The sequence below is a fragment of the Curcuma longa genome, chromosome 11, assembly GCF_044706935.1.
Source record: "Curcuma longa cultivar G26 ecotype Majalengka, Jawa Barat chromosome 11, ITB_CL_G26_1.1, whole genome shotgun sequence".
In the NCBI taxonomy this organism is placed as follows: domain Eukaryota; kingdom Viridiplantae; phylum Streptophyta; class Magnoliopsida; order Zingiberales; family Zingiberaceae; genus Curcuma; species Curcuma longa.
The window spans coordinates 30,790,844-30,815,792 of NC_133871.1; the positions used below are offsets into that span (position 1 = coordinate 30,790,844).

A 24,949-nucleotide genomic window follows, 5' to 3' on the forward strand; every position below is an offset into this window, starting at 1 on the left:
GAGTGTCTCTAACTGGGGAATAGCACCAATATTAGATCCATATCATGGTTACTACATGATATAGTTACTCTTCTAGCATTCTTTGATGGATTGCAAGAGGCATCCACCAGTTGCTGTTAACAAATGCGGTTTCAACAAATCGAGACTAAATTATTCGATCAAAGAACAAGACAACAGCAAAGCATGCAGAAACTGAGGAAGCACGGTTTTGCCTATCGACAATCTGCAAAAGGTTTGTTGACCCATCGAATTCGGCACCCGTGTGATTGCAACTTCTCGATCAGCAGTGGTGAAAGGAGATTCCTCAATCCGGTGAGAAGCTTCAATTTCTTTAATTTTTCATAGGAAGCTCTCAGTGCAATATCAAACCACTCGACTGGCACTAGACCGAGGTGTACCAGCTTCACATCTTGTAGACACTTGAGAGTGCCTAGCAACACACACAGACCCATGCCTGAAATTGAGCAGTATGATATATTTATCTGCAAAAAGATATTTGAATCAGATTGAAAACTTTTCATTCCTTTTTCATGTTGAGATTATTTGAGATTGTAAGCTACAAATCTACCTGTCTGAGGTTTTCAGTATATTGGGCAAGAGCAAATAGACCTCCATCATCTACCAAATTGCAGCGTTTCAAATCCAGCTCAGAAAGGTGTCGACAACCCATAGCAATTTTTGCTATGCCTGAACTTGTAACATGACATAAACCTCTCAGTTCAAGATCACGAAGGTCTTCCAAACGACTTACATGCCTCAGTCCTCCGTCAGCGATCTTTGTGCAGTAGCAGAGGTTTAACTTTTGTATCTTCTTGCAGCCAGTAGCTATGGCAGCTAAACCATCATCAGTGACCTCAACACACCTGCAAATTCCAGTTTGTTAGAGATTTCTTCCATTATTCTATATTTCGAGAACATGAGAAATATTGATTGCACTACATACCAAACCAAACATACCGGTATAGATCAAGTTCGCGAAGCTTTTTGCAGTTTGATGCTATATGAACAAGGCCTTCATCAGAAATCATATAACAAAGACCCAGTTTCAAGACTAGCAGCTTTGAACACTGAGATAAATACTTCATCGCTACAAAGAATGAAGATGGAATTAATACAGTTTGTAGTTGAAGAATAGAAAAAACATGTACTTCATGATCCAAAATGATCAAATTTTAGTGAGTACAAAAATTTACCAGTACTGCTTATACAACAATCAGTGAGGTCAATTTCTTCAAGACTAGAGCAACATGTTCCGATACATTCCAGACCCTTATCAGTTATTAAATTGCAGGATTCTAGTCGCAGGCATCGAAGCTTCTTACATTGATCTCCTATAGATATAAGAGCTTTGTCTGTAAGCAGATGACAGCATGTAAGATCGATGGTTGTTAAATGGACGCAACTGGCTACAAGCTCAAAGATCCCTTCATCGGTCACTGATTGGCATTTACTAAGCCCTATCTTGGCCAAATTCTTGCAATTGAGGCCAATTATCTTAAGACTTGATGCAGAAACTTGAAAACCATCGAGTTTTAGTACGGTCAAGCAATCCTTCAAATCATTCAATTTGGAGAGGAAGAGAGGAGCCAGCTCCTGCAATGTACAACTTTTACATGAGCAGTAGGTCCTCAAGCAAATCCAACATATTGTTATAATGCCAAAACCTTACAGGAAAACAATCTCCAACATTGAGTTTTTGAAGACCACTGTTTCCTTCAATCACCGAGGTTAAGCCACTAGAAGTTACATTTTCACAGCGGGAGATATTAATGCTCTGCAATAAAGCATGGACCAAAGAAAGAAAACAATAATGTCTGTTCCACTCGAAAGGCTTTGTTGAACTATCAACATCAGCAGTGTTATTAATGACCTAAATGTATCGGGATTGCCAACTGCTATGGTTCTGTTGTTGTGAAAGAGTAAAATTTGGAACAAGATTCACCAAAACTTACCCGCAATGAGTTGTTCCGGTGCTTCAGAAATTGTAAGCCCTCATCGTCTACAAAAGAGCATCCTACCATGCTCAGAACTTCCAGCTTGCTAAGAGAGGAAATGGAGTTGATCGATCTATTGGTTATCTGAAGAGGAGAAATAGATGCCAGCACTTGAGATCTCAATGGTACAAGATATTGCTTGGAACGATCTTACTATGCGAAATAAAACACTTTGAGATATTATTATCTCATAAGAAAATTGCAATAAAAGGGGATTAATTTGTGTACTTTTGAATGTTCTTGGTGAAAGGAAAATGGAGGGAAGATCTTCTTTGGGGTAAAAAAAAAAAAATCTTTTTAATGCGACAATTGGTGGAAATTCAGATCAGAGAGAAAATGTGGAAACTGGAAAGTGACCTTGAGATATGAGATGTCCAATTCCTTCAGATCCTGGCACTTCTTAGCGAGCAGATCGATACCAATGTCGGAGATCTCCAGACACCACTTGATTCCGAGCTTCTCTAGCCCGGCGCAGCCCACCGCCACCTTGGCGAGCCCGACATCCGTCAGCCCGAGGCACTTATCCAATCGGAGCTCCCTCAACCCGGCGGCGTTCGCCAGCGCGGCGGCCTCTCGATCCCCGACGCCGACACAGTGTGACAGGTCCACAGCCTCCAGGCGCGGGCACGCATCCACGAGAGCCACCAAGCCCCGCCACCCAACGCCGCTGGCGCGGCTAAGGCTGACCGACCGAAGCCGCCACCGGCCCGCCCCGGCAGCGAGGGCGGCAGAGAGGGCGCGGTCGTCGAGGGCTGGACAAGCAGAGAGATCGAGGCACTCAAGTCCAGCGGCGTAGCGGCAAAGGAGACCAGCGAGGGCCTCGAGGCGGAGGACGCGGAGCGAGCGGCGGCGGATCTCCTCGGCCAGGAGGAACCTGTGGCAGACAAGGCGGCAGGACTTTCGGTCGCGGGGGTCGGAGACGCGGTCGAGGATGTTGGCGAGCAGGTCGAGGGAGAACACAGTCGACATGTCCGAATCGCAGGGACGCGGTCTCTTCATCGTCGCTTCAGCATCTCCTCGGGGCACGGAGACCATTAGGATGGGAAAGATAGGGGCGCGCCGGAGGAGCAGCTGGTCGGCCAGCGGAGCCGCGGTCTTCTTCCTCGTTGCGATCGCATGACTCAAAGAAGAAGCAGCAGTAGCATCTCCGTTTCCCTTCAACTCCTCGCTCTCTCGGAACGAAGGACGCAGAGAGAGGGAGAGAGAGAGCGACGAGGAGCAACAAGACGACGAAGGGAGTGGGAACTGGGAAGAAGAGAAGAAACGAGGCCTGATCTGGTTACCGCCTCCACCGGGTGTTCGTGTTCCGCCGTAAACACACAAATGACTGAAATGCCCCTGTCAGATCTGAATGCGCTGATTTAAACTGAAGAGTAAAACGGTAAAATCCCAACAAGGGGGACCACATGGCGGTTGGGAATTGGAGGAGGCGTTACGTGGCGGTGGCAGTCCCAAGTACAGGAGCCGTCCAGGTCGTGCAAGCTGCATCTACTCTTCCTTCATCTAAATTTCAACAAGTAAATTATCAAAACAAATTCTTTTTTCTTTTTCTTTTTCTTTTTCTTTTTTTCGATTTCATTCCGTTTTGTTGGATTCGAGTGGGAAGGCAGGAAAATTCCGTACGGTGGGAGAATCCGGGGAAAAAGGAAAACCGTACGCCTCTAAGGACCAGTGGGCCCCGGAAAAAGGAAAGCAGACAGACTATCGTTGGTAAATCGCACTTTAAAAAAAACTACAAATCAGTGTTGCAGATGTTGGGTGTGATCCAAATAAGAAGCGACCGATTCAAGTCCGGCAATCGAATCGACCAGCATTTGTCGTCCACCAGACGATAAGCCAGCAGCTTCCGAACTTGCTCGTCTTCCTTTTGCTTCTTCTGGCAACGATCGTCTTCCGTTATATAAACAGAATCGGGTTCCAGCCCGGGAAACAGAGCCGAGGAGAGGCAAATCGACTGGTTGCTGCCTAAGAAGAGCGTGCACCCTCCCAAATCGCCCACCTCGATCGAGCATCCCCTCTCGACGTCCACTCGGTACACCTTGATGATTCGCCGATGACCCAGGCAGTCTAAGAAACTGAACTGGAAATCAGTGCGCACGTGCAGGAGTTCGCCGGAGGGAGTTCGGGCCAAGTAGTAGCGGTGGCTCCGGGTGGCCTCTGCCGCAGGCAAGATGAGTCTCGGCGTCGGATCGGGAGCAGAGAGATCCCACGCCTGCACCTCGCCGGTTCTCGTGGCGGCGTACAGAGTTCCGTCCATGAAGGCGGCGTCGCAGTGCATGATCGCGTCTAGAGTCGTCCACTTCTCGTCGCCGGCTTTCGTGAAGGAGAGCTTGAATAGGTTGCCGTGGATGAGGACGACGGTGTAGCTTCCCTGGGAAGGGTTGGAGGAGAGAGTCGCCTTGAAGAACTGGGAGCGCAGATCGTTGGGGTGGACGTACCTGGGGAAGTCCTCGCCGGGGCAGTCCAGCTCGAAGCGCCGGAGCTCGCCGTGGAGGTTGTACACGCACTTAATGTGGTCGGGGAGGTGGGGCAAGTCGACGTGCTCGCCGGTGAGCGGGTTGAGCAGCTGGAGCATGGAGCGGTGATCGGCGGTGATGAGCCAACCGTGGGCGGAGCCGAGGCAGAGGCGGCGGTGGATGGGCGGGTCGGGGAGAGGCAGCGCGTAGGAGGCCTTCTCCAGGTGGTGGTAGAAGTGTGCGACGGAGAGATCGTTATGGCTCCGTTCGCCGGAGAACAGTAACCAGGGGAACTGAGGAGGAAGCTCGAGGCGAGAAGAGGAGCGGAGGGAGCGGACGGCGTCGGACCAGTGGGCGCAAACGACGGTGCACCGGAGAATTTCGCGAATCGGAAGCTTGCAGAAGATGGAGACGAGGATGTCGATGGGAAGCTGCGACCAAGAAGAGGGAGCAGTCGCCATGGCTGATCGGTGCAGCGCAATATTGAAGGAGGGTTTGCATATTGTTCGGCGGCGAATTCAGAAGTCTATATATTTTGGCGTTTGTTCGGATCGATTATTACGGACCAGGTCGCCGATGAGAATAAGGAAACATTCTCTATTTTTCTTCTATTCCTTCCTTAACAGAAGAGATATAAATAGAAACTGAAAAGGTAAAAATATATATATATATATATTTCGCCAATTTCTTTCTCCCAAAAAATATTGGCGACCCTAAAAATATTATATTAATGTCGAGTTGAAATCATTTATTCCTAGCGACCTTTTGAACTCGTCTACGTATTTTTAAAAAGTCATTTGTACTCTTGGATATATTTATTTTAATGTGCTCTGTGGCAAAAGCAAAACAGCCTCTCTTTATTTCTAAATCATCAAAGAGTACTTTTTGATTTAAAAAAAAAACGTTCCGTTTTAATTTTTTATCAAAAATAAAACCTCACATTTTACTATTCAATCATATCTAATTACTCAAATATTCTCTCAATATTATTTAATATTATTATCTCTCATCTAAATTATAAATCATAATTTTTAAATTGATCAAGCGTGTTTATAACAATTATGAAATCATAGTTGTTATACATATTGTAATAGCTATACTTTTATAACTGCTATAATGTAAATGTTACATGAACACGTATAAAAAATATTCACATTATAATAATTACAATTTCATATACTTAACCAGTTACAAAATATTCAAATCGTAGCTATTACGGTTTTATAACTATCATAATGTGAATGTTAGGTGTGCAGATTGAATTCGTGTCATAACAACTTCAATTTTATTGATATTACATTATAAATGGTAGGTGAATAATGTTGAATCTATGTTGTAGCAGCATCTGCGTTATAATAACTATAATATCTTAACTGCTTCAATATGAATATTTTTTAATAGGTTAATCATGCATTATAACTACTACGAAATCGTAATTGCAACAATGTAAACTTTTTTAAATATGTTAAATATATATTGGAGCATCAACGAAACCGTAACTCCTATAATATGAATATTTTTTATATATGCTTGCCTAACATTCACGTTAATTGTAATGGTTAAAAAATTATAACTATTACAATATGCGTAACAGCTACAGTTTCATAGTTGTTATAATGTGTCTAACCGATTTAGAAATTAAATAAAAAATTTAAATTAAAAATAACCATATTGAATAATATAAAATAATATCAAGAATTTTTGAATAATTTTACATAATTGAATAAAATTAAGATGTCCTTTCGAAAAAAAACAAAATAGAGTGCAAAAGTGCCCTTTTAATTTTTGCTCAATTTCTTAAGTCACCTAAATTTATGCATATTTTTTACAAAATTTATTAAGATTTTAAAGTCATTAATAATTTTATATCAAAAATATTTTTAAAAATTTGGTCAAAAATATTTGATGACATGAGCTTTTTAAAAATTGTCTTAAATAGCACACTCCTAGACCTATATATATGTTTTTTTTTTGTTATTTTAAATTTAAAATTTTTTAGATCATCAATAATTTTTTTTCGAAAATTTTAAGGTCATTAATACTTTTTTACTTAATGCCTCTAAGAGCCGATAATGAAAAAAAAATATTGATAGTCTTAAAAATGTTTCAAAATTTACATTATTATATATTTAATATAGTCTCTTGATTTCATATATATATTTTTTAAAATAAAGCTAGTAATTATCTTATAATAAAATAATTTAATAAGTCTTGATTCTCGAGGTCATTAAGAGTACCATATTATTAACTTGACATGAAAATAATATTTTTAACCAATTAATGTATTTTCGAATAAAATTGATTACAAAAATAATATATTTTTTAGTTTTTATCATGGTTTAATTTAGTTGAGATGCGCAAAAATTTATTCAACAATTTGGCTTGAGACTAAAATGGTTGGATAGTTCATTTAACAAATTATAATATATTATTATTTAAAACATGCAGCGTCTAATATTATATTAAATACGGCTATAAATTTTTTTTATATTTTATCCATCAAAAAAAGTTCAATCCTCACCTGTTATTTTAGAATTACTAATTATTAAATATTACATGCACATTAATTTTAAACTTGATTATTCAAACAATATTTATTTTTTACCATCGTATCATGTCTTAGAGGCCGTCTTTAAGTAAAACTTCAATAAAAATAAAATTTGTCACTGTCTCACACAATTGACTCCACAATTATCTATAAAAAAATAAATTGAAAAATTACAATTAATCATTATAAAAAAAGATAACCTTGATTTAAAATCAATTCGATTTTTGTTATTAGAGGACTATTAATTTGATGTCATTTCACGTCAGTGCTAACTTAATCAGACTAGACTAAGTGAGCTTGAAAAGATTATCGAGAAAAAATGATTAATTAATAATAACAAAAAAAAATTTCATTACTCCACGGTGCAATGACTTTTGTCCTTGTTGAAAAAAAAAAACGAAAACATCTATAAAGTATTTATTAGCAAATATTAAGAGTGCAGATTTAGAGTTCCCTTGCTCTCGCGAATATAAATCTAGTTTTGTTTGGGATTTAAAGCTAGTTTAATTCATTAATATCCTTAAATTAAAATATAAATTGTGATAGATGTTTCTGTCATTAAATTAATATTTTTTTAATATTTTATTTTCTGATTTGATATATAAATTTTGGTAAAATATTAAGGCGCGCTATTGCGCGGATATTTATTTCTGCAATAATATCGTCGTACAATTTTAGGAGCACTCCCTTGGGGAAGGACTCAAAAATGGCGACGTCGAGGGCGAGCTCCGGCCTTCCGTATCCCGAGAGGTTCTATGTGGCTGCCGCCTATGCCGGTTTCGGCGGATCGCCTGGGGATTCCACCGCCGTCTCTAGATTTCAGAACGACGTTGCCCTCTTGCTCTACGGCCTCTACCAGCAGGTCAGATCCGCGATTTTACCCCCTACATCTATGGTTAATTGCTGTGGTTATTGGCGATCCGCACTTTTTTTTTGTTGTCTAGTGTCTCCTTGGTCTTCATTCTATAGGGCTCCGATCTGATAGATCTGCAAGTGGGAGTTGAATTTTGGCCGAACTGTAGCTCTAGTTGATTTGATATAGATCTTCGTTTGGTGTTATCGTGAATGCTAGATCTACTCCTAATGTGATGCGATCTTGGTGTGAATTCGCAAGTTTCGGGTTTTTCTTTTTGTGGTTTTATCTGATCTATTTTGTGGATTTAGGCGACTGTTGGTCCGTGCGCTGCTCCCAAACCTAGAGCATGGAATCCCGTCGAGCAAAGCAAATGGACGAGGTTGCTGTTACGCTGCTATTTCTTATTTTTATTTTTTTTAAAAGTTGTTATATATGCAGTGCTCTATGTTATGGTTTTTGCTTGTTGAATTAGATGTTTTAGAAACTTGTTAGAGAAGCACTCGAAATTCATTTCCCATGTTTAGCACTTAACTAGTTTTTAGCAGATATCAAAACTTTGACATTTGCAACTAAAGATTTAAATAAAAAGAAGCCAGAGGCTATGTTCTTTTATTCAGTTCTAGGATTACTTTCTCTATCCTTGAGCTCTGTAAGAATCTATTCTTCTTTTAATTTCTCATGTTTCTTGGTATTTGCTTTTCCGTAGATGGTTTAAGTTATTTCAAGCTGAACATGCCAAAGTAATCATGATGAGCTAAAGAAACTAGTGGGAGGGAGATTAAGTGTTGATGTGTGCCAAGGATTGTATGCTGGTCTTTAGACAATGTACTTGTTGCTGAATATGAGTTGATTAGAAAGAAACATTAATATTCTTTGCTGATGAAAAAAAAAATCTAGAACAGTGCGATGGTAGAATTCTTTGTTAAGAAAGATCAATTTTGTATGTTTGTGTGCTTAGAATTATGACAAAAAATTATGAGTTTGAAATGAAGCTTGAGACAATTTGTAGACATGGAGAAGCTTGGAAGCGGAATCTCTTAGCATTCTTCCAAGTATGACATAGTATTTGGTCTTAACAGTGAACTGATGTATACAATATACAAGGGGAAACAAATCTTTTCTTCCTTTGTTTTGTTTCATTAACAGTTACTGTTAACTTAGATTTATCAAACATTTGTTTATTACCTTCCATTCTGATGGTTGTTGTTGTGATGCATTGATTTTCAATGTTTTAATGTTCTCCATTAATTCAACTCATTCAAACAATTTGTCTCCAAAGTTTCTTTATAATATTTGGTATTTTAAAGCTATCAGATGTATCTTTCTTTCAGGAGAAAAGGACTATTTGGCTGTTCTTATGCATTAAGGATGTTTTTTATTAATTTTTTCTTTGTTCTTTCTCACAAACTTGTTAAGAATTCATCAAGCATCTTCTTCTTACCTAAAAGGTCTTGTTTGTTGATTGTCTACGAGAATGTGCATGTAGTTCTTTTCTTTCACTACTTTAGTATCATAGTTCTTCCATCTAAATAATTGCATGATCCAGTATTTAGTGTTCTTTCTGAATGTATAGTAGAACTAAAAAGTTTTTTTCCTTACAGTTGGCACGGACTTGGAAACATGGCTTCAACTGAAGCAATGCGTCTGTTTGTTAAAATTCTGGAAGTATGTTCGTACCTCACTGTTGCTTATGTTGTAAATGTTACAAGGATATTCATTATTTTTGCCTTCTTCCAGGAGGAAGAACCTGCTTGGTATTCTCGTGTTCCTCAAGTAGCAGAAGAGCCTAGTGTAGATGTAGAAATGTTTGTAAGTACACTAATGAAATAGCGTTTTTTAATTTTATTCATCAACATTCATTTTAGAAAAGAAAACTGATTTTAACAAATTGAGACCTATTATAATATGTGCTGCATGGAATATTCTTTTCATGCCAATTTAATAATTGTTACTCAATATACCGGATGGGCATAAAATATGAAATGTAAGCTTCATCAGTAGATTGGCAAGAAATAATGTCTGTAAAAGTATTAAAAAAATATTTCTAATAGTGAAGCTTAGAAAATGAATGTTGCAATTTGAAAACCTGATGACCAAACTATTACTTTTAAATGAAGCTGTATTTTGTGTTTTGGTGTAGTGTGATTGTCTAGTGTTTGCATTCTTTGATTCACTATTTGCTAAAATTTGGCTTTGACTATATGATATACTTCTTCCTAACCTGATTGCTGTATGTATCCATGACTATCCTTTTTTCCCTTGCTTGATGGGTTATGATTGTGCATGTTTCTAATCCATTTATTAATTGTCTTAGAAGCCAAAATTAGAGTCAGCTTCTCAATCAACCTCAGAAATTGGAGATTCCCTACCTGAAATAAAAACTATTTCTTCTGAAAATGGGCTTCCATTGGATATGGAAGATAAAGACGTGATAAAGGAGGGACTTGACTCAGTTGGTATTTATGATCAATGGGTTGCACCACCAATATCTGGACAACACCCTAAGCCTCGTTATGCGGTGTTCTCTCTTTTCTGTTGTGATTTCAAATTATAGCTCTGAGCATTATTCATCTATAGCTGAAAACTAAGCTGTGTGCAGCATGGAGCAGCAGTCTTACATGATAAAATGTACATTTTTGGTGGAAATCACAATGGGCGTTACCTTAATGATATCCAGGTAAGCACAACATTTGGAGTATTTTAACATAATGAAACTATTTTGTGGTTGCCATTGACTTGGTTAATAATACTGTAACCAAATAATTGTTTTTTTTCTTGTGCTCGTGAGAAACATGTTTAATAAAATTTAATGGAAACATTTGGAGTATTTTTTTCTTGTTCCTCCAATTTTATTTCTTTTTCTTTTTTCTGTAATATACTGATGAAATCTAAATTCAATGACTTTAGTTATATCTAATTATTGCAGGTTTTAGATTTGAAAACTTTGTCATGGTCAAGGATTGAAGCCAAAGAATTAGCAGGTTCCTTGGATTCTTCAAACCATGCTTCTGTTGCCCCCTCTGCTGGCCATTCATTGGTACTGCATGATGATTTATTTTCTATTTTTAGCAACATTAGAGTTGCTAAGAGTGGCTATAATTCATGAGTATATAATGGAAAATTTCCTGTTATTATCCTACATTCAGATTCCTTGGGGAGGCAAGATTTTATCAATTGCTGGCCATACAAAAGATCCATCTGAGGCCATAATAGGTTAACTCATTTTGTTTTGTAAATATTGTGCCTTTCCTTTTTCCCTCCACCTGAAGCAGTGTTATTCTAATTATTCTAGTTAAGGAATTTGATCCAGCAACTTGTTTATGGTCAAATTTAAAGACATATGGGAAACCACCAGTAAGTTCTCTTTGATCTAGTATTCAAGTGCATAATCTTGACCATTGAATCAAGTCAGGAAACCTTGTCACCAGAATTTATAGATTTAAATTTTATTTTTTAGTAATTCAAACCAAAAGATTAGGATAAACACCCAAAGTTAAAATGATAAGTTCAGGAAATTTATTCCATTGTTTTTTACCTCACACTCAGAATAGATTCAGTTAATAAGGCCAAAATCTAATTGACTATTTGCTTTAATTGAAGATTTCCCGTGGAGGCCAATCAGTTACACTTGTTGGAAACACTTTAGTCATATTTGGTGGTGAAGATGCTAAGAGATCTCTTCTCAATGATTTGAACATACTTGACTTGGAAACCATGACCTGGGATGATATTGATGCTATGTAAGAATTTATTTTTTGTCTTCTTGAAATTCTTTGACATTTAGCTTTTTGGTTTGCATATTGAGTTAGCAAATAGTTTCAATACACAAACTACCTGTCATAATTGTAGTTAGCAACTTAGTATTAAGGAAATTGAATTTGGATTTTGAGATTGCATTTGTGACAGTTGTATGCGAATAGAGAGATTTAATGGGCATAATTACGTGCATAATTCAGGTAGTCTTAATGGCATTGCTAGGCTTGTCAATGGGTTGTGCCCGGGTCAGGCATGACTTGGATTCAGTCAAGATGAATCTGGAATAGCCCGGTTGGAGTTGTGTTGGGCAAAGCATGGCCCAAGTTTGTGTAACTTGACTCAACACAGATTTGGGCCCATGATGCAGCCATAGACATTGTGCCACCATAATCATTCCTCTTGTTCACATTGTAGGCCCATGCCCTTGCTGATGACATTGATTTTGCTCTAACTGAATTGTGGAATATTATTATAGGCATATAAGAATTGAGATTTAAGGTTGAGGGTTAAGAATGAGAGATGAGATTGAGTGATTAGAAATGAAAATGAGAGATGAGGGCAGAGATTGGAAAATGAGTGAATAAGAGATAAAGAACTTGATGGTTGAGAGTTGGAGGGGAGGGAGGGTAGTTATAGAATATTAAAGGTTTTTTAGTTTTAAAATTCAGAATTTTAGATTATTTTAATAACAGAATGAATAAAATTCTTCTATTATTTAATTTTTTTAATACAAAAGAATGGATATATTGGAAAATTATAGGGAAAAGGGGTAGTCTTGTGCTTGGGCGGTGCCTAGTTTGTGGTCAACCTGAGTAGGTGGGTTGACCCAAGTAAGGGATCGTGCCCAACCTGGCTGGGTATTTTCCAAACCCAAAATATGGTCTGTGCTTGTGACAGGCACATGCCGTGTTTAGCACAACCTTGTTATGGGTTGTGCCAAGTTCGGCACGCGGGCTGGCATACTGCTGCACAGCATGGCTGGCTTGCGCACGCTTCATGTTAGGTCCACCTCAGCCCAGCTTCATGTCGGCCTGATCTAGCCCATTTAAGATTGATATGGTCTGGGCCACAATCTCTGCTTGACAACCCTAGGCATGACAGCATATCAAAATGCCTTTGTCGACTAAGTGCCAGCTAGAATAGACTTCAAAGCCAAAGTTGTCGGTGGAATCTTTTTGATTAGACTATTTTTATGTAAAACTGAATTGACAGAGAATGCTACTATTCCTTTACTAATTCTTCCATCTTTATTATATTTTAGAGGTGCAGCTCCATCTCCAAGATCTGAACATGCTGCTGCTTGTCATGCTGACCGGTATCTCCTAATTTTTGGCGGTGGTTCTCATGCCACATGTTTCAATGATCTGCATGTGCTTGACCTGCAAACTGTAAGTATCTCTCTTTTCTGATGGTGGGATGATAATGATAGATTATGTTCTTTGCTAATATTTATTCTTTATCTAGATGGAATGGTCAAAACCAGAGCAGCAGGGTGTGGTTCCTGGGCCACGAGCTGGCCATGCAGGTGTAACTATTGGGGAGAACTGGTTCGTTGCTGGAGGTGGTAATAATAAGAATGGTATGTTTTTGAAGAGTTTCTTTTTCTAAATGTATTCTTGCCATTTTCCTCTTTGAACTGAGACTAATAAATCCTCAGCTACTTGCATCATGATCTTTATACTATTTTGTTCACCTATTTGTTGTCTTTCTGAAGTTTCAATGTACAGTCTAAATAAGATGGCTAGCTACATTGTTAATTAGAAAAAACAAATATGGTCGATGAGAATGAAGGTACAATTATCAAGGTAAAGTAGTAAAAGTGCATTTAAGAACACATAGCTGCAAACTTGGATAAATATTGGAAGTATGAAAAAAATATTAAAGTTGAATCCTCTTAAACATATAGGGAATCTAGAGTATAGCAGTAGCCCCAAGGAAAATGGGTTCACTTTGTTTTACATTCGACAAGCACTATGAAACTGCAACTTTAATGTTCACTTTGTATGCCCGCTGTCCTTTAAGATCATATTTTGTCAAGTCCTCTTGGATCAATGCAATTAAATTTGGCTTATTTGATAAACAATGAATTTACATATTGCATTTTCATTCTGGCAAGAGTATAAATTAACTACGACATTGAGTTTTTGTGTGATTGAATAACAACCCAGTTTATCTTAGGGTTTTATGAATGGTTGTTTATGTTAATTGCCCTTTTTTCAACTTGAGTCAATTATTGTTGATTTCTTGTTTCTAATTCTTTCTGCACTTCTAAGCTTGTTTTCAGGGGTCTCTGAGACTCTTGTTTTGAACATGGCCACATTAGTCTGGTCAGTTGTTACCATTGTTGAAGGACGTGTGCCCCTTGCTAGTGAGGTATACATAAGCTTTTTTACTGCCTAGTTTATCTTTGCTGGTGCTGGTTATTATTTTTGTGAAAGTTATTTCTCATTTCAAATGTATTGTGAGTTCAAGATTACTATTATTGCAATTATGTTTTAGGGCTTAAGCTTGATCACAAGCACACACAAGGGGAAAGATTTCCTTCTTTCCTTTGGAGGTTATAATGGGCGTTATAACAATGAAGTAAATATTTAATCATCTATTTACGATTTTTTCCCCCCATGCTTGTGTTAATGCAAAATTTCTGTTTGGTTAGGTCTATGTACTCAAACCCAGCGACATATCACATTCACAGTCAAGGATGATAGATGGGCCAGTATCCGACACTATCGCTGTGATGCCCTCTAACATAGATGCTAGCAGAGATATGGAACCAGAGTTTGAAGTAACTCAGAATAAAAGGATCAAGGAAATTGTGGTGGACAATGGTGATTCAGAGCAAATGGTAATGTAACATCCAAACTTGTTAAGATGTCAGCATAACCAACTGTGCTGAGTGACAAAAAACATGAGTGTTTAGAATTCTACATAGATATTTTCTTATAATTTAATAGGATCATCTGGAAATCATAGTAGCTATTTCAATTTTTGTTGACTTAAAATTTCAGAGTATCAGCAATAAAGAAACCATAGGGCACCTTGTGGAAACCCTGAATGCAGAGAAACAGGAATTAGAAACAACACTTGACAGAGAACAAATGCATACTGTACGGCTCAAGCAAGAGTTAGCTGTAGCTGAGATGAAGAATTCTGAACTTACTAAGGCAAGCTTCATCTTGACGTTTCTTCTTTATCATAACAAGGTCTTGTTTGTATTCAAAATTTTAACTCATCCATTTTAATTATGAACTACTATAGGAACTTCAGTCAGTTCGTGGTCAGCTTGCTGCTGAACAGTCAAGATGCTTTAAACTTGAGGTACACATTTATCATCATTGGATTTGATCGTGTTACCTCCAACTTCCAACTGTTTAGGCTACATTGATTTTATCCCTCTATCAGACACTATTGAATGCTATATCACCAGTAATATTCAAAGGTATTTACACATTTTTATTGTGAAATCTAATGATTGTTGGTCTCTCTCTACCATTCACATCTTCGACTTGTTAATTCAATTTGTGTACATCTCTTGGTTATCTTTGAACATGACATACCTTCTTAACCATTTTTTTTCTCCTTTTATCATGTATGGAGCTACACCTAATTGATTATATTTATTTTTTTCTAGTAATTCTACACATCTATCTTTGCATTATCTTTTCTTCTACTGCATTTGTCTGTCTGTCTTATAATTGTCCAACTAGTTTGATTGATAAAGAATGACAATTATACTTATGAAACTTTCCTTTCAGCATAATGAAACACACGACGATCACTCAAGAGACTAGAAGTTTATTCAACCATCGACTTCTATTCATATTAAGATTTAATTGTTATTATATTAATTGTGTTGTGGTTTAGTCCTGCATCATGTGTTTAGTTATTACATCTATATATGGTGGAATACTCCCTTTTATGAATAACAACAATACAGTAGCTTTCCCCTCCCAACTTAGTATTTGAGTGGGATGTCTTCTAGGACTAGGATTTTCCTTTTCAATCATATTAAGGGGTTGGAAGTCTTATATGACAGTCAGCCTTCCTGCCCTTCATCTCAATGTAAGATGCATTTTTCTTTCTACTCCTTTTTGTGTTTAGCTTACCATCACACAACCAAATCCATCTTTCACTAATCCTGATGTTTTCTCTTGTTGGCACCTTTACATGGTTCTTAGTGTCACTTGCAACTACTCATAAGCAATTTTTAAAAAATCATACTGGAGTGACCGATTCAACCAGGAACTGACCAGTCAAGCAGTTTGATTCCAGGAAAAATTTGTTTTTTTTTCAAGATTCCCAATAAACCAGATAAATCTGTCTGTCCGTGCCTGCACACAGCAAGCAACAATGTTTTGGGCCATTCTATTTTCCAGTATCTCCCCCAAAATAATTTCTGCTTGGCTATTGCACTTGATAATTATATGTATTGTCCAATAAAGGTCCACTTAATTTTTGAATAAGTGTTGTTCTGCAACTTCACCAACATCCCACAAAAAATATTGTGATTCTTGCCAGAGTAATCCTTCCTCTTCTAGTTAAACTTTGTATTATCTTCTAAGATACTATCATTACTATTTCTCTCAGCAGAATTAACTTCATGGTTTTTACAACTGAAAAATACCCCCTTGGTTGTTATTGAATTCCTTAGCACAACTACAAAGCTATAGAGAATTGATGGTTCGGCCTTGCTTCTCTAAATGGTTACTGTTGGAAATAAAGCTTAATGATCCTCAACAAACAGCATTAGTATTAATTGATAACATCCACCATCATTGGCAGCAAATCACCTAGTTGCACTTCATCAATTCTAGAATGCCAAGACTTTCACTGGATCATTTTTTTAACCTGGTTGAATGAAATGGCCAGCCATATACAGAAATGTTTGGTACTGCGATGTTTACAAATCGGCAAATTTCTCCATTGCAAGCTTGAAACCTTTCTTCTACTGTCAATAATACCCAAACTCTACTTAATCTTCTACTCCAATTCCCTGCTGTAGCTTTCTTGATGTATGTTTTAGTTTTACAAATATTTCTCAAGTTCAACGCTGAAGATGCCTTCCATTTTATATTTTTCTGGACGTGTGATTGTGCTGATTGACGTGAAACATGTATGCATACAAGTATCTAAGTTTACAATTAACAGATACCTAAGAAGTTATTTTCTTGATAGGTGGACGTGGCGGAACTACGGCAAAAATTGCAGGCGATGGAAGCATTAGAGAAGGAAGTGGAGCTGCTTCGGCGGCAGAAGGCGGCCTCAGAACAGGAAGCTCTAAGCATTAAGCGACAGCAAAGCTCCGGTGGCGTGTGGAGCTGGCTTGCTGGCGGTGGAAGCCCTCCACCTCCTGCCTAATGCTCGTGCAAAGCATATACCCTTCTTGTAGCATTCTTCATTCTGATTGATTTTTTTTAATTACAAAGTAAACGCAAAAAGTGTTGAGACTTCAACCACACCAAAGTATGTACTAAAGTACTGCTTCAAGAAACAATATCCTTTTTCCCCGTCTCGCATTAGTTTTTGTTCGTCCTAAACTCGTATTGCTTGTAATTTATTTTTCTTCTTAATTACTATATACTTTCTATTTTGTTTTCATATGCTTCAAGAATATTGCTTTCTTTTCAATTACTAGACATGCGTTATTTCAGTAGACATTCTAGCTTTTCCACCATATCATTGAATTGCTAATACTACTTCTTTCAGTGTCTATCACAATAGAAAATTATGATTAAAAGAAAATATTTTGTTAACGAATCCTACGGAAGGAAGTTGCTGGTTCGGATCCGGTAACATCTTCGGGTCCAATCCGAGTAGGCCTAACCCCGAAGCTTCCGTCGCTTGCTGTTCGGGTTCGGGTTCGTGTTCGATGACATCGATGCTGCAGGCGCCTCACCAGCCAATCGTGTTCCACGATGAGCTGTCAACGCGTAGTCTCAACCAACCGTTGATTTGAAGAAAAAACAAAGAATAATTGGACCGTCAGGATCTAGTTCCCATATAAATCACTACGGCGGCGGGGGAGGCAAGGATAGATCTGACCGATCGCATATAGGGCACGTCTTACCTAAATGAAATGACTACAATACCAAGCCATTTCTTCGTTTATTAGGAATGGGTTGTGATGGCATTTTAGTCATTTCATGTCGATAATACCAAGGCAGCCCTCTCTATATACAGAGTCCCCCTGCCGCACTGTCGCACTTCGTGATCGACGGAGAGCTCGCCTTTCCCTTTTCTCTCGCTTCCTTTCGTGTTCTCTCGGATTGCCTCGCAGATCGATGGCTTCGGTCGCTGGAACGGTGTTCACGGTCTCGGTTCGTCCTCCGCGGCAGCTGCTGCAGGTACGAGTCGCTACCTGCCTTGTGTTTGCTAGATCTGAACTTGTTTCTGTATCTTTTCTTCCTTCTTCAGGATTTTGGTTGGATCTGGTTGGATTGTTTGTCTTGTGATTTTTTTTGGCATGAGAAGTTTAGTCGAGGAGTTCTGAATACATCGACTGTTTTTTTTTCATTTATAATCTTTTATTGTTTTGTTTCCTATTGGAAGCGGTGGGTTGATTTATTTTGCGTATTATTGAGCTATTGATAGAGTCCCATGATTTGATTTCGTAACTGTTTGCTGTTTGGATTCTGAGTTTAAGCTAATCGAACAACTATATTAAGGATGAACTGGAGTTCCTCTGCAACGCACATTGCTTGTTAATGAGGGTTTATGTCTGGTTTGAAATACTTGAAGTTGTGAAATCTTTTCTTTATTTCTTGTTACTATCGATCTTTATCAGTATAAATGCTAGATTCATCTAATATTCCAGGAAATAAAACACTTTTTTATGTGACGAAAATCTGTTACATCTTTTAAGGCGTAGCCTTGTTTTTCTTCCTAGAAAAGTAGGTTGCAGGTTGCTCGCATTCATTATAAATGAGAGTATAAGATGTTCTGGAGATCATACGGCTTGGATATCGCCTTGTGATTCAAGATCTAATAAATTGTCGCTTGTTTAGATGAGTGTGGATTATCTCATGTTTACCTAGATGAGTTCTTACCTGTATCATGTGTTCACCCTGCTCTTCCATCTCTCTCTTCCTTGTCAACCTTCGCTCCAATTTTTCTCTGTATCCTGGTGGTACGATCGCTGTTGCATATACATGTAATTTTCATATCAAATCCGATGTTGACATTGCTAATTTCTATCTCTGATTGAGAGGGCCTATCAAGTGAAAGGGCTCTTAACTTTATGGAGAATAACGAATCACACCGTGAATATCTCTTAACTGTTTACTTTCTCTCTATGCCAATATCACATCTGTTTTTTTGTTCATTTATGCACGTGCAATTTTCTATTGCTTCTACCTTCCCCAGTTGCTTAAATTGTCTCTATCTTTTTATATTTCAAGCATCCTGTTGCGATGTAGTTGCAAGACCACTTTACTACTTGATTGTTTTTCAGTATACTCTTATTGTCCTGTTGTCTACTCAGCAAGTGGAATAATGTGGTGATATTATATTGCAACCATTGCTCAATTTTGAAAGTTTCAAAACTGATTACATGCCACTCTTCTCATGATATTTATTCTTCTCTCAGTTCAAACCAAAATGTCATATATATATTTTCCCTGTTTTGCAGGTATCTAATCACCTCTCTGGTCTCAAATCAGTTTCCTTCACAAGCCAAAGGAAGAGCTTTGTTTCAATCTGCTCAGCGCCGCGCTTCCTGGTTTCTTGTGCTGTATGTTCTCTTTGTCCATTGTGTATACATTGTCTATGTTTATGTATTTCTCTCATTTGGTATGTCATTTTTCTGATCCATTGAGATCTGGTTTCCATAAAAAAAATCTGAAGGTTGTAAATTTCAGCTTGAGATAAACACAAATATGAATTTGTAAAGATGCTAGACATTAATGAAGTAGGTTGGCAAACACTGAATATCTTCCACTCAAAAAATGTTGTATAATGCGCTGATGGAAACAAAGATTTAATACTTCCACGTACTTTACGGTGTTTAACCGCATTCATTAATGTTTTCCTTTAGTAAAATTATGTCATTGACATTTTTTTTCTTTACTTTGTATAATGTTGGAGCTAGTGAATTTGGTCGCTCATCTTAAGTCATTACCAATTTAGTTTCCTAGAACATCAACCAAGGGCTTGGCACCCTCTTATTGAATTGAGAAGTCTATCATTCAATTACTTCATGCTTTGCTCTATGGAGTAACGTTTTTTAGGTGAAAGGGTATATAGTTTGAAGAATGGAATTAATTTTTTGTTTGTCAATGTCAGATTGAATAATATTGGATAGTTAGTTTAGTACTGATAGCCAGTGATGTTTTAATCTTCTCTCTTGCATATATTTAGTATTTCATAGTTTTCCCCATTGTTAAATTAATTTAACATAGTTCTGGTGAAGTTTTGTAAGCTATCCAGACTACAGTTTTGATAACCTTGTGGTTTACAAGCTCAAGTTGTTTCCGTTTACCAGTGATATAAATAAGTGATACATGACTTCTATATTTTCTTCGCTGTTTGATGTTTTGATTGAATTGCAATATGAATGTAATTATTTTGTCATCAATTATGATCTTATTTCTTATAATAATATCATATTTGAAAATTAATTTTATAAACTTCTAATTAATTCTCTAGGCATAAGAGAATTTGAAAATTCATTAGAATCATTCGACCAAGGATGATTAACAACCTTGATTGAAGGTATGGGAAAGAGATCATTTTTAAAAAAAATAAAAGTTCAATAAACAGTGACTTGAAAGACTTTGATATTAACAGCACCTGGATGTCATGAATTGGTCTCCCATTTAGACTTAAAAAAACACTTTGATATAAATAAGGGAACACAGGTAGCCATAAGATTATTTTGGGATTCACGTCTTGTTTTTGTTGTATCTTTTGCCTAATGGATCTTGCATTTCAAATATTGCCCTTGGAGTGCCTACATCCTCCATAATTCGAATGGTTAAGTGATATAATATAATTGTAACCAACATCTTTGTCATTCCTTCTTGCCATGAAATTGTATGATATACCATCTGGTTCTTTGAGCAGGCCAAGCCAGAGACGCTGGAGAAGGTGTGCTCAATTGTGAAGAAGCAGTTGGCACTCGCTGAGAATGCTCTGGTTACTGGAGAATCCACCTTTGTTCAACTCGGGGCTGATTCGCTCGACACGGTAACAGTTGCATCCTTATTTGAAAATTTTCCACATTACTTTCTACATGACTGTTCAAAATATCTGCAAAATTCTTAACTCTTATCGTACAACTCTGCTTATGTAACTATTCTACACCTATACAAAAAACCAGTGAAGCTTTCTCCATCTCTGTTGTAATAACAGCCACTTTGACAAGAAACTTCTTATCCTTTTGTCCATCTTCTCTTAGTTTTTGATAAAGTTGCAAAATAGCTTGTTTCTATGATGTTAGTATGGTAAAACCATATAGCTTGCCAGAAATCCATGGCTTGCCCTACAGAAAATTTGTCATTACAAAATACACGTCAAGATTCAAGACGAGAATTGTTGCACGCAAGGATTCAGAAACATCATCGTACCTATTGTTGATAATTATTGTGATTGAAGAGAAGGAATTGTTTCAGAAAGCTACTAAACATCAAATTTCTAATGCAGGTTGAGGTTGTGATGGGTCTCGAGGAGGAATTTGGTATCAGCGTGGAGGAAGAAAACGCCCAGACCATTCAGACGGTGCAAGATGCTGCCGATATGATTGAGATACTCTTGGAGAAGAAAAATGCTGCTTAATAAAACATAGGCAGAGCGTTTGAGATTGTGAGCTTTTGAGTTGATGCCCTATCCAGTGTCCTAAGAAGTAGCCTTTCTGTCGAGCAAGATGTCAAAAGACTCCTCTATTGTCTTACTTCCCTTCATGGTCTGTGTCATGTATTGAGATAGAGTTCCTTTTATTTCCATCACACATAAATTTGGGCATATTCAAATATCTTGATCATGCTTCATAATTCAATATTTGTGGTCATATCCCCTCTAAATATTAGTAAATACCATGCGTACTATGTCGAATGTCTTAATAGCCCGTGTAAGATATGAAACTTCGACATTGGTTACAAGGGACGTTAGTAAGTACCATGCGTACATAGTCATATCTAATGTTACTTACATTTTAAATTTTCATAAAGTGTTGTTAGGCGCACGTTTCACCTTTTGTATGTTGGAGAATCATTTGTTAGATTTAATCATATGTTTAATGATAATTTAGATTAGTTGATTCAAACTAATACTTTTGTATTGCACATACAATTTTAGCCCTCATTGGTCATTAGATAATGAATACTAATTAAATTTTAAAGGATTAGCGTGAATTTGAATATTTAAAAGTATGTTTATTTGGTTTGGACATTTTAGATGACTGGACAAATACCATAGTAAATAATAAAGTTAGAGTTTTATTTTAGATATTTAATTTTTTAAATTGATTAATTTTGTGATTGATTTATTTTATAAAAAAATTTTTTAATCGATTATTAAAGTAAATTTAGAAGGCAATTGAAATTTGAATTGTACAGTGATGGTGGATGTGGGAGAGGAGACAGAGATATTTTTTTAACTTATTTTAAAGTTTAATAAAATTTGATCGATCCCATTACCTTTTTTCAACAAATGCTCTTATTAAAAATTAATATCAAATATATTTATTTGTGTCATTCATGTCTTACTATTCTATATAGTTATATATTATTCAGTTGAAAGAGGTATTGATTTTGTTAATAGTGGAGGGGTTTGCTAACAAATTTACGAAATATTAGAGCTAAAATGAAAAAACAAAATGAAATTACAAGGACATTTTGACACACTGAAAATCTACAGGGGCTACTTTAAAAAAACAATTTAAATATGGCAGGTAGAATAGAATGAAATGAGATGAAATGAAATTATCCCTTAAATTTTCTCTCTCGGTTGCAAAATCTCCGAGTCGTCATTTCCCCTAACTCTACCCCGCTTCTCCTCCAGCCGCCGTCGCCTGCGACTCGCAGCGCCGGCCGCTCCCCTTCCATTCTTGAGATCAGCGCCGACCACTCGGTGACGAGCGCGGGATCGACACTTCCTCAGAAGTCCGACCAGCAGCGAGTACCGGTAAATGTAATCCCTTCCTCCTTAATCCACTACTTCTGATGATGATGATGATGGATCCCCACCGAGGAACGACCCACCATCGCTTAGTCGTCTGGTAGACTCGCAGCGAAGAAGGATCGGAAATTGGGCGGCTTGACCCTTCTCTTCATCTTCCGGATCCCCACCGCACGAACTCCTCTTCCCACTCTCGGGAGCTTCTCGCAGACACTCATTGCTTGTGCGCCTGGGCTTCTATTTCTCCTCCTCGTCGTCGTCTCCGGCAACAGCCGCCGCCGCTTCCCTGCGGGCCGCAGCAATCGTCGCTGTCAGCACCACCAGCAGTTTTTTCTCCCTCTCCCCGTTCCTTTTTTCCGGAAAAAAAAACCCTTCCATTCAACTCCTTTCCTGAAGAGCATCAGCGGACCTCTTCGGCCGTCCCTTCCCTTCCCTTCCCTTATCGTCTGCTCCCCAATTTCCCCACTTCCGAACAGTCGCAGCACCCTCTGGTCGTCTCCTCTCCCGGTGTGCGGATGAGAAATATAGATTGAAGACGGCAGATATACTGATTCCTTACTTTAAGTTAGGACATGAAGGTCTTAAGGCTTAACATAACATAGCATAACACTACAAGAATTACTTGTGAACGATGATATTTTATGGTTAATGATTCATATAACAAATGGAGCCTTCAATTAGATGATTGGACCATAGCAATTATACATGCTAATTTCTTTTCGTTGGTGTCACCTATCTTCTATGGGAGAGCGTTGGCCTGGCATCCATGAGTGGGTCTAATCACGCTCATTTAATTAGTATTCACAAAAAAAAAAAAACAGTAGTTTAGCAGTTGGTTACTTCATAAATAAAATTGTCGTGGATATATTTAGTGTATTATTTTGCTAGAGTATCTAACCTTTGTTAATCTCATTCATGGTGCTTTCCCACTCTGTTTTTCTTGCTTACTCCTCTTGCCCCTCCAGGGTCACAAGGAGAGAAGGTTTAGATTTTTTTCCCTTCTTGTGGTTGATCAATTTTTACTAGTTGGATTACTCCAATGACACTTCACATAGTGTTGCTATATTTTGGGATTTCCTCAGTTATATTTATCTTATTTTACTTTTGTACTTGAAGTACATATATACTAGGTATTAAAAGGTAGATCTAGGCGGTAGGTGGTTAGCCCACTTGTTAGTATCTAGGCAATCAAAGGGTCATTAGAATAATGTTGATGATGAGGCAAGAAGAAAATTAAGTTAAGAATGACCAATATTAATGTATGTATATCACAATAATAACCAAACTAAAAAATTTGCAATCACTAATAAGTAAGAAATAATTGATAACTAAACAATAAGCACATAACATTAAAGAAACATATCATTTTTCGCATTGCAGCATAAAGCAAACATCATACCAACACACAAAATTAAATAATTCATATTCATAAATCCAAATTGCAAAAAACATATAACTATTTTCTAATTAGTATAGTGCTACAAATCAAAAAATAGACAATATAACTAATGCCAGATGAACCAACAAATTATAAAAAAAATATTATTTTTTCTTTAGATCCACCTAAGTCGCCTAGACCACCTTAAAAGGGTCGTTTAACAAGAGCCGCCTAGCCACTAGCTGAAGAGACTCCTAGTTGCTTATGTAGGTAACTTATTTTATGAAGTTTAAGTTTAATCTACTACATCTTATTTTATCGTATTTACAGCTTAACAAGTGTCAAAGAGATTGTCATGTTGTCTTTGTGGTTTTCATGCCATGTTAATGATTGTGGAGATCCACTTGGGGTGTGAGTAACAATGCTTGAGATGGTACAAATATGTTCAAAAGCAGCAAATAGCCTGTACTGGTAAAAGAGGTAAATCAGTTAGACTGGAAGAGTATGTGGCAGAGGGAGAACAGAAGGACATTACTTAACTAATGATTGAATTTATTCTAATATTACTAGTGATATAACATTTCTTAGGGCTCAATGGGATAAGATTCATGGCCAATCTCAACTAAATAGGTAGGACTAACAAAGCTTCACAATGATGATGAATAATATACTTATAATAAATATATGGAAAACTTCATTTATTGAGATTCATATATTATTGGGTATTTGACATTTTATTTTCTAACATATTCATATCCATATTCATATTATGAAACTTTCAGTTGATGTTAAAATTGTAAAGTATAATTCAAATAAATCATTTATTGATTTCTACATTTAGATGAAAAT

At 37.3% G+C, this 24,949-nt stretch overlaps 4 protein-coding genes across 5 annotated transcripts; 2 read left to right on the forward strand and 2 right to left on the reverse strand.

Moving 5' to 3' along the window:
• Nucleotides 1-64: 64 nt before the first annotated feature.
• LOC141839567 (F-box/LRR-repeat protein 3-like) lies at nucleotides 65-3,105 on the reverse strand. Its single transcript, XM_074727346.1, has 7 exons — nucleotides 2,352-3,105; nucleotides 1,953-2,078; nucleotides 1,670-1,774; nucleotides 1,194-1,593; nucleotides 958-1,087; nucleotides 569-863; nucleotides 65-482 (listed from the first exon to the last, which is right to left on the reverse strand). Exons 1-7 carry the CDS (start codon nucleotides 3,027-3,029, stop codon nucleotides 213-215), a joined length of 2,004 nt encoding a protein of 667 aa, XP_074583447.1. The 5' UTR covers nucleotides 3,030-3,105; the 3' UTR covers nucleotides 65-212.
• A 621-nt stretch (nucleotides 3,106-3,726) lies between these two features.
• On the reverse strand, nucleotides 3,727-4,911 carry LOC141837569 (putative F-box protein At5g55150). Its single transcript, XM_074724950.1, has one exon. The coding sequence runs from the start codon at nucleotides 4,909-4,911 to the stop codon at nucleotides 3,727-3,729; it is 1,185 nt and encodes a 394-aa protein (XP_074581051.1).
• A 2,783-nt stretch (nucleotides 4,912-7,694) lies between these two features.
• LOC141839566 (acyl-CoA-binding domain-containing protein 6-like) lies at nucleotides 7,695-17,204 on the forward strand. Of its 2 annotated transcripts, none has more exons than XM_074727343.1 (18): nucleotides 7,695-7,860; nucleotides 8,163-8,233; nucleotides 9,456-9,519; nucleotides 9,592-9,663; nucleotides 10,169-10,372; nucleotides 10,454-10,531; nucleotides 10,781-10,891; nucleotides 11,001-11,067; nucleotides 11,147-11,208; nucleotides 11,455-11,594; nucleotides 12,872-12,998; nucleotides 13,075-13,189; nucleotides 13,895-13,983; nucleotides 14,110-14,193; nucleotides 14,267-14,455; nucleotides 14,619-14,774; nucleotides 14,869-14,928; nucleotides 16,786-17,204. In XM_074727343.1, the coding sequence occupies exons 1-18, from the start codon at nucleotides 7,705-7,707 to the stop codon at nucleotides 16,966-16,968; spliced, it is 2,028 nt and encodes a 675-aa protein (XP_074583444.1). In that variant the 5' UTR covers nucleotides 7,695-7,704; the 3' UTR covers nucleotides 16,969-17,204. The 2 variants fall into 2 exon arrangements, with proteins under 2 accessions (XP_074583444.1, XP_074583445.1); XM_074727344.1 differs by having other exon boundaries at nucleotides 10,172-10,372.
• Nucleotides 17,205-17,815: 611 nt separating this feature from the next.
• LOC141839574 (acyl carrier protein 1, chloroplastic-like) lies at nucleotides 17,816-21,567 on the forward strand. Its single transcript, XM_074727353.1, has 4 exons — nucleotides 17,816-17,954; nucleotides 19,238-19,339; nucleotides 20,671-20,793; nucleotides 21,250-21,567. The coding sequence occupies exons 1-4, from the start codon at nucleotides 17,892-17,894 to the stop codon at nucleotides 21,379-21,381; spliced, it is 420 nt and encodes a 139-aa protein (XP_074583454.1). The 5' UTR covers nucleotides 17,816-17,891; the 3' UTR covers nucleotides 21,382-21,567.
• Nucleotides 21,568-24,949: the final 3,382 nt, after the last annotated feature.

Excerpts from the sequence above, each read along its gene's own strand:
- LOC141839567 (XM_074727346.1), bottom strand. The coding sequence starts at position 3,029 with ATGGTCTCCGTGCCCCGAGGAGATGCTGAAGCGACGATGAAGAGACCG. Across the intron at positions 2,079-2,351 it reads TGGACATCTCATATCTCAAG|ATAACCAATAGATCGATCAA; the intron begins GTCACTTTCCAG and ends TCTCCTCTTCAG. Across the intron at positions 1,088-1,193 it reads TTGTTGTATAAGCAGTACTG|CGATGAAGTATTTATCTCAG; the intron begins GTAAATTTTTGT and ends CATTCTTTGTAG.
- LOC141839566 (XM_074727343.1), top strand. The coding sequence starts at position 7,705 with ATGGCGACGTCGAGGGCGAGCTCCGGCCTTCCGTATCCCGAGAGGTTC. Across the intron at positions 11,595-12,871 it reads TGGGATGATATTGATGCTAT|AGGTGCAGCTCCATCTCCAA; the intron begins GTAAGAATTTAT and ends ATTATATTTTAG. Across the intron at positions 13,190-13,894 it reads AGGTGGTAATAATAAGAATG|GGGTCTCTGAGACTCTTGTT; the intron begins GTATGTTTTTGA and ends GCTTGTTTTCAG.
- LOC141839574 (XM_074727353.1), top strand. The coding sequence starts at position 17,892 with ATGGCTTCGGTCGCTGGAACGGTGTTCACGGTCTCGGTTCGTCCTCCG. Across the intron at positions 17,955-19,237 it reads CTCCGCGGCAGCTGCTGCAG|GTATCTAATCACCTCTCTGG; the intron begins GTACGAGTCGCT and ends CCTGTTTTGCAG. Across the intron at positions 20,794-21,249 it reads GGGCTGATTCGCTCGACACG|GTTGAGGTTGTGATGGGTCT; the intron begins GTAACAGTTGCA and ends TTTCTAATGCAG.
- LOC141837569 (XM_074724950.1), bottom strand. The coding sequence starts at position 4,911 with ATGGCGACTGCTCCCTCTTCTTGGTCGCAGCTTCCCATCGACATCCTC.